The 8,537-nt window shown below is 36.3% G+C and overlaps 1 protein-coding gene across 1 annotated transcript; it reads left to right on the top strand.

Annotated features, from left to right (window-relative positions):
* Positions 1 to 6,341: 6,341 nt before the first annotated feature.
* On the top strand, positions 6,342 to 7,084 carry LOC131433928 (uncharacterized; the record flags this gene model as incomplete). The annotated part of the gene is given in 3 exon segments (XM_058600549.1): positions 6,342 to 6,523; positions 6,586 to 6,937; positions 7,013 to 7,084. Coding segments are annotated over 3 exon segments (606 nt in total), but the record flags the coding sequence as incomplete, so codon positions are not given.
* Between the last annotated feature and the right edge of the window lie 1,453 nt (positions 7,085 to 8,537).

Here is an 8,537-nt window from a genome sequence, read left to right as displayed (position 1 = left end):
TCGGTCGTGCCGGAATACGTTAAAATTATTTCCAAATACTTCTTCGCTTCTAACACTTTCATCCCAGCTGCTTTCAGTTCCAAGGATTACGTCGAAAGAGGAGGTTATTAAATTTTGATGAATTTCTTTCATTTTGGCCGGGCTTTTCATGCGGTTGAAATTTTGGCAATAGACCAAAATTTCAGTCACATTTTGTCTATGAAGCGAAGAAGTTTTTGAGAATTCTGGAATACTTACATTACTAATTTCGGTGTCTATTCCTTCGTCAAAGGGCGTCGTTATTTCCGAAAATTCGGCCTTGTAAAATTGTGTTCGGCTTCCCGGATTAGTTGGAGTCGGCGGATGTGTTCACTTGTCAAAAATTTCCCATAAGAGTCCAGGTCGGCCTGCGCTTCCTTAGGTTCCATTCCATATTCCTGATGCACTTCGATGAAGATTCGTAGGAGGTGGTCAGGTGTTGTTGGAAGGCCTTCTGATGCTAATAGCATTTTTATACTAGTTGGTGTCATACCCTCGATGCATACTGTAGGTTGTTGATTTTTCATGTATGACAAATACAGACGGACGACGTGCATTATTTTCGGGTCACGAAGTCTTGCTTTCAAGAAGCGTTCGTCGCCATTTGCAGATTGTGAAGTAAGACGTACAATGGGAGGACGCATTGGATCAATTTCGAATTGGCTGTCTGTATTCATGTCCTGTGATATTGCAGACGTATTTATGTTCTGTGATATTGCAGATGTGGGTGGGGCAGCTTTGATGTCATTACTTCCTAAGACCGGAGTAGTGTTGTTTTGAATACTTCTTGTTCCTTTGTAAGGGTTGATTGTTTCACCTTTTTGAAAATTTATGAATTTTGAGGCAATATCTGCACCTGGATTCCCGGAGAATTGAACCCGTGCAGCTGCTAGTAAGTCTTTGTCCAAGGGTAAGGTATATTGTAATGACACATTATTGTTATTGTTGTGGCAGGTATTGTTACTGTTAGTGTTCAAGTTGCTGTTGTAGTGCACATTATTGTCGTTGTTGTTGTTGTTGCTGCTGTTGTTGTTGTTGTTGTTGCTGCTGCTGCTGTTGTTGTTGCTGTTGTTGTTGTTGTTGTCGTGTTTGCTGTTGTTGGTGTAGTTGTTGTTTTTACTGCGTATACTGTAATTTGTATTATTTTGTTGTTTCCGCTTCCGTTGTTTTCGTCTGAGGTTTGCTTTTTCTGCTTGTTTTTCTTGCAGCCGTCGAGTGCGCTGTTTTTTATCATACACACTCCAGTCTCGTTTCCAGATTTTTTTACTTCCAATGAAGCGCCAGCCACTGTCGCATGTTTGATTTTCCTTCTCCTTGAGTTCTTCAGCTAGAGACTTAGGTTTGGTATTTTGGTCTTTGGTTCCGATACTGGAGATTGAAGTCGATATTGCTTTGACTTCATCTCTCAATTCTTCCAGAATAGTGTTAGGTATTATTGCAGGGACTTCAGATTTGGTAGGTCGTAAGAATTTTTCTTCGAGGCGAAGAAGCCGTTCGCTCATTTCCTGGATGTGCTGGTCATTTACTTTACTAAAATCGCTAACGTTTTTTATGGCACTGTGTAACGAGGCCTCGAATGACTGCATGCGCTGACCTACTTTACCGCAAATGTTGTGGTCGTTTCTGCTGATACTGGACAATGACTGCTTCACGTCGATGAGCAAGCGCTCGACACTGTCGAATATTTCCAGGTAATGGGTTTTCATGTCTGCAGTGGTCCGGTGATACGTTTCCGTTAGATTTTTTGTGTACTTAAGAAGTTGCTCCTGTTGATGAAGTAGCTTTAGAGTTTCAGCTCCTGTCCTTATTAAATGTTGACAGTCGGCACACACTGGTACCATAAATGCCAGAATAAAATTTTCTTGATGCCGCTGCACGCCGATGCAGGCTGAATGGTACGATTTTTCACAGAATTCGCATTTCCAAAGGAAGCGATCGTCAATATTAACACACGATTTTACACCGCACTTCATTATTCTAGATAGAATTTGTCCGAAAGGCTATAAAAAAAAGCCCGCGCGCGACGTAGACTACGCGTCAAAAAATAAATAAATATAAATTACTTGCGGAGCGCTCGAAAAAGCGAACCGCGCCCGATGACTGTTCGAGGCGAAAAAAGAGTTATTTCACCGAAAGTCGTTTTGTCAAATGGATCCTTTCACCGTAAGGTCATTTCACCGAAAGGATAATTTGTAATGAATTAAGACTACTCATTCTAGATATCCAACAAAGATTTTTCTGTTTCTTTAATGTATTATTTATTGCAATATGAGTTAAATTTAAATAGCTAAGATTTATATTGAGTGTCCTATTAGACATGATATGGTTATTAGCATTGAGAAATCATTTGCTTCCATAATTCTGTGATTTTTTGCAGGAATAAATGTAAACCTACTTCTAATGTGCAATGGAGAAAATCAACTTATATACTAACTTACTAACAAATACAGAGAGCGAGTCGAATCAATTGAAGATTGCATCGATTTTTATTGGAATTTGCTTATAAAACATTATGTGACATTATATATAATGGTTCTAGATTTATGATGCTGTGTAACTCGTTTGTGCTAAATCAGGGAGAACACTCCAAAATCATTTTCAGAATTTTATTCTGAATCCTTTGAAGCATTTTATTCCTGGTGAAACAGCTACGTTACCAAATTGGTATTGCACATTGCATGCCAGATCTGAATTTTTTTTCTAAATTAAATAGTAGACCCCTGCACACTTTGTAGCGCAATAATATTAGGTTAGATGTAAGATTCAAAACTACTTTCAATTAATTTCATTGATTATTGAAAAAGTTATGATTATATAATTGTGTATTCAAATGGATCGATTTCCCAAAACAATGTTTTTCAATAAAAAATTCATGTTTGATTTTTTGTGTGTTCAAAACTCAAAACCTAAATTATCGAAAATTTTCAGACACAAAAAAGAACAATTCAAGTTCACAAACTTGTCAATATGAACAGTTCAAAATTAAGATTATGTAAATCGATTGAAAAGTTTTTGAGATATCACGGATACCGTAACAATATTGTATCAAAAACTGCTATTCCAGAAAAAATGCGGTAAAAATTTTGTTTGGCATATGGCTACTGCAATACCTATGCTATTTTCGAAAGTTTTGATCCGCAACTTTATACATAACCCTTTAAGGGCTGAGGACAGTACCGTAAAGTGGTAGGTTTTTTTCTATTTTCCCGTTTCAAATTAAATTTTCTAGGAAACGGTGCAGAATATAGAAAAACACACCTGACAATGTCTTTGAAATTTAGTTGAGAACATTCTGTGAAATTTTTAGAATGATTCATTGAGTTTAGCGGTCGTGTTGTATTTTTTTCTGACTGAAGAACTGCTGAAAATTGGAACGCTCGGAAATGCATACCTCTACTTGTTCATCGAATATCTCGGCTTTGAAAGCTTGTATAATAAATCTACCGTGACAAAGTCTAGATAATTTAGTTTAGATGCGATTAGCACCTAAAACCATATATGTTATTGCGATAAAAATAAAATCTTGTATTTTTCTGTGAAACAAAGTCAGTTTCAATGCATCCACCATTTTTTCGCTCGCTCACAGCATTCCGAAAAAGGAGAGAGTAATAAAATTGGCTCGACAAGGCTGCCAAACACACAGACATTCAATCTTTGTGAAAGCTGAATATTTTTTCATTGTTCATTGGAATCCATGTAATGTCCAACCCATACGATAGATTAATGTGATAAAACATCTCATCAAAATAATAAAATGTATGCTAGCAACCCGGTACAGTTTGCTCATATACGAGAGAGTACAAGAGAAATACGATGCGCAAAGGGAATTGAGCGAGCCACGTGGTCGATTTAAAACTCATCACGTGGTGCTCTGTCCTCAGACCCTAAACTACCTAGTGGTGTAAAAATTCCTTTCACCTGTCATTCAAACAGTCTTCCTAAAACATTTTTACCTTTTTTCAGAAAGAAAAACTCGGCTTTTGTACCGTGGGCCGAGTGTCATATATCATTCGACTCAGTTCATCAAAATCAGGAAATGTCTCTGTGTGCGTGCTTGTGTGTGTAGGTATGTAATGAAAACATGCACTCGGTTTTCAAACTAAGATTCAAATGAAAGGTTTTAAAGGGCCCATAGTCTGCGGCTGCGAAGTCTGTTAAAAAAGAAAGGCCAATTCCACAAAAGGAATGCAATAGCAGGACTAGTGTTTTACTGTAGGACCTTTCATTTGAGCCTAAGTTTGTGACAGTCGATCAAATCATTTCTGAGGGAATTGAGTGAGTTTCGTTTTAGAGTGTTTAGTCTCTACTTTTAGAACCGGGAATTGGGAACCAATATTGTCTAGGTTGGTTCGTTATAAGTTAAATTATTTGAAACGAATATATTTGACGAACCATAAAGGCCACTTGGCCCTCTAAACCAATTTTCAAGGTCGTTGCATAACCTTTCTGTATGAGAAAGGCAAAAAGTATGCTTTTATAGAATAGAATAATTATCATGATTTTGTGATCATACTAACAAGTGTGCACAAATTAAATAATAGAGAATATCGTAAATATCTATTTAAGGCAGCAACATAATTTTTTCTCCATACTATCAAAAATATACTCAGCAATTTATGATAAAATTTTTAGTAGTTACCTCATAAACCAAAACTAACTTAAAATAGAAGATTTCTGAAATGTTTGGTATGAATGAGCATTAAGGTGAAATTCAGTGCCAACATGGAACGAGCAACATTTCAACCGAATGAATTGAACGAATCATTGCACAAAACGTATCGTGCAAAACCGACATTCAGTAGTCCGGAATCTTTTCAGTGAATGATAGTAGGGGACTTATGATAGGTTTTCTTTTACTCTCATTTGTTCCGTGTTATTGAATTGTAAGATGGAATCTGTTGGTCGTAAATAAGTAATACTTTGGTGCTCAATCCTGGAAGCGAAGCAGTAAAAGTTTGTCTATAATTGGAAGTGTGCAAAATGCATTGTTCGTATTCACGTCCTCCATTTCTCATCTGTCTTTTCTGCAATTATTTTAGCTCAATTCTTCGTAATAAACGCTATCTGAGCTGAGCTGAAGTAGATCGCTCATAGTTGTACTTCGCGATTGAACGAATGAGTGTAAAATGTACAATGAACCAAGAAAATAAAGCTTGGGAGATGCAAATCATTTTCACTGTACATACCCACTCACTCCTAACTTTTCATAAAATGATCAATAACGGCGCTGGCTGCGACCAAAGGCTGTGCTACTGAGGGAAAGGAAGGAATGTTAGTCCTATATTCGTTGTTTCTAGAGACCGCGGGTACCACTTTATCTCCACGAGCATCACGGGATAGGATATTTGTTAGTAGGGAGGGAAAGAGATCCGGATATGTTTTGGTGAACAATATGATCTCAACAAAACCTGAAATATAAAATATCTCCAAGGAACGATCACACCTGTATCTCTTTTCGCCTGCTCGCTCTGCTGTCAGCAACGCGAGATGAAACACGACCACTGAAAGATTAAAATAAAAACACTCGCGAATGGGTCCGCAGCAGACCAACCCAAGACCTTCAGTCTGAATGACACGATCGACTTGTAAACTTTCACACATTTCATAGAAATCCGACAACACCGACAATGACATACAGGCGGTGCTTCGATCGGTTAACAGGTTAACATCGTTGAATTTTGGGACGGTAAACTCTCAGTTTTCGTCGCTTAAGCATCTTTAGTTTCGCAGATCGACAAAATTTAATAAATAGCACTTTCACTACTAAACACACACTTGCCACACCTGCACTATCACTCTTAATAACTATTTCAACCAAGTTTTTAAATATACGTATCAAACAACACATTGAAATTATACTTTTTTGAGATCAGCACCAGGACACCGCATCGCACTCCCAGTGCTGCCAGCTCTCCTATCTTTGTAATAAACGCTATCTCTTAACACAAAGTAGCTGTCGTTTTCAGATTCGATTTTATGCTTATGACAGACATGTGATATCGGTATCACTGTACACCATGAAATCACATGTCTGTCACCCTGAATCACGGTGGTAACACGCGAGCATCATGATACAACGGTGATTTACGTACTACGGTCTTGCATCGTTGTACGTGCAAAATCACATAACTACTTACTGTCACCAACGCCATTGGTGGTGAACTCAAGAACCGATATTTCTCGCTGCTAAATGTCAAATGATGATAAAATCGTCATAAACAGTACTATGTAGGCTTTTCATTTTCGGAAACAATTAATTATCCCAACTAACATTAAAACATGAATTCTTATAAAGAAATTTATGAAAAAAACGCGGTAAAATATTGAGTTCTGTTGAAATAAATAAAGTGATTGATGTGTGGAGAGAAAACGTAGTTGCTTTGAGAGGAACATGTAAAAATTCGCACATTTATGCCAAAATGTGCAAAGAACTGGAATGTTACGGAATTCATCTAACCCCGAACGAATTGCGGACTCGTATCAACAATTTATCTAGAAAATATAGGTAAGTTAAATTGTTTTTCAACTATGCATAATAATTTAATATATTTCTTTTTTCATTTTTAGATCGGAAAAAAATAAAATGGGTAAATCAGGTGGTTCACGATCTGTATGGGCATACTTTGAGACGCTTAATGATTTTTTACAAGCATACAAACAAAACAATACAGTTGATTTGATGGATGAGAGCTTAGTTACAGGTGAAAATTTTCAATGAAATTCGATTTTATAAATATTAAATTTATTTTACTTCGTTGTTTCAGTTTTTAATACATCATCTGAAAAATCTCTATGTTTAGAGAATTCGAAGGGAATGAACTTGGAGGATTTTGAGTTAGACGAAGACTCAGAATACTGTGTGCTATATACACAAGTTTCAGAGCCAATATCTCCTCATCGGAAAAGTTTCCGATTAATGGTAAGTGAACTGTTAAATTCTATTCTAAAGAATAAAAAGAATTTTTAAAAATGGTTCTTGAAAGAATCGCAAAAGATTGATCAGCAGGTGATTGAGTTGATGAAAGAAAATAATCAACTGATTGAGAAAATGATAAACAAAATGTGATTTTCTTATAAATGTCCAATTTTCGAAAAAAAAAATAATTTAAATTTACCCAAATGTCTCTTTAATGCACTTCGCACGGCAACTCCTGATTCACTGTCAGCTCTAATGGGTATTCCCCTTTGTGGTTGCGGTCTTGAAGGATTCGTTTTCCTATCTGCAGTCCATGACTTGTTAATTTTATTCGTTTCGGTCATTACATATGTTGTGTAATATGCAACATGCTTTTATAAGACGATTGGCATTAGAAATATCTACTTCTAATCCTCGACCAATCTTTCGAAATCGTGATTTAAGATGTCCGAAAGCGTTCTCTACCACTCTTATACATCGTGATAGATTATAATTAAACAAACGCTCATCATTATTTTGATTGGCGTCAAATGGAAATCGTTTCATTACGTTTGGAGAGAGTTTGAACGCCGAGTCTCCTATGAGAAGAATTGGCACATTCACACCGCAAAATGTTCTGGTATATTGCTGAAATAACGGATTTGAGTCATGTTCGAATTTCAAAGACGAATTTTTGTAAATCGTTGATTCATTTGATCGCCCTGGTACTCCAACATAATAATCTACGGCTTCCGTTTTCGGTACGTCCACTTCGATGTGGCAACCGTCAATAGCGCCATAGCATTGTGGAAATCCGAGGGTTTAGAATCCTTTTGTAATTTTTTCAATTTTTTCTATACTTGGTGGATAGGATGTAAATGCTTCATTATGGAAAGAAGAAATCATTGAATAACAAACTTCCAAAACAAGTTCTCCTACAGTGGTTCTCCAACACCAAATAAACTTGCTACGGTGCGATATTCAGCAGAAGATCCCAATGCATACAGAGCAATCGCAATCCGTTTTTTAAGGGTATTGCCAATCGCCAACGTGTATCCTCCTTTGTGAGAAAAAACATTTTTTTACTAAATGATCGAATGTTTTCCTGTCCACTCTGAAAGTGTTCTTAAACTTTTCATCGGAAAATTTTTGAACCTCTACTTCCCAGTACAATGATTGTTCTACCTGAAGTTTAAGAAATCATATTGTCATTTATGCTAATTATATAATGTATAACTACCGAACCCAACCTACCATCGACCAAATTCTACGATTCGGACTCGATTTTATCATCATCACAATTTTAAAAAAATAGTTTGTTTTCATTTTATAATAAAGTGCTAATAATTTAAATCCTCTTCGCTTATTCAGGAGCGAAATTATTTTCAAATAGTTACAGTAGAGTAAAATAAAATTAATTTTGCAATCGTACATTTTCAACTTTACTGCACCAATATGTTGTGACTTGGATTTGTTTGGATATGAGCTGTCAAAACTTATGAACGACAGGGTCTAGAAGTAGAGTGATGACATCTCATTATGATTCACGACAATTTCAAATGATTATAAATATTTTAAATGCACCTGTAGTAATACTGAACGATGAAAATCCATTCCATCAATA

Source organism: Malaya genurostris, chromosome 3, assembly GCF_030247185.1.
Source record: "Malaya genurostris strain Urasoe2022 chromosome 3, Malgen_1.1, whole genome shotgun sequence".
Taxonomy (NCBI): domain Eukaryota; kingdom Metazoa; phylum Arthropoda; class Insecta; order Diptera; family Culicidae; genus Malaya; species Malaya genurostris.
The sequence above is the reverse complement of the archived record's forward strand: the minus strand, read 5'-3'. Positions and strand labels throughout refer to the sequence as shown.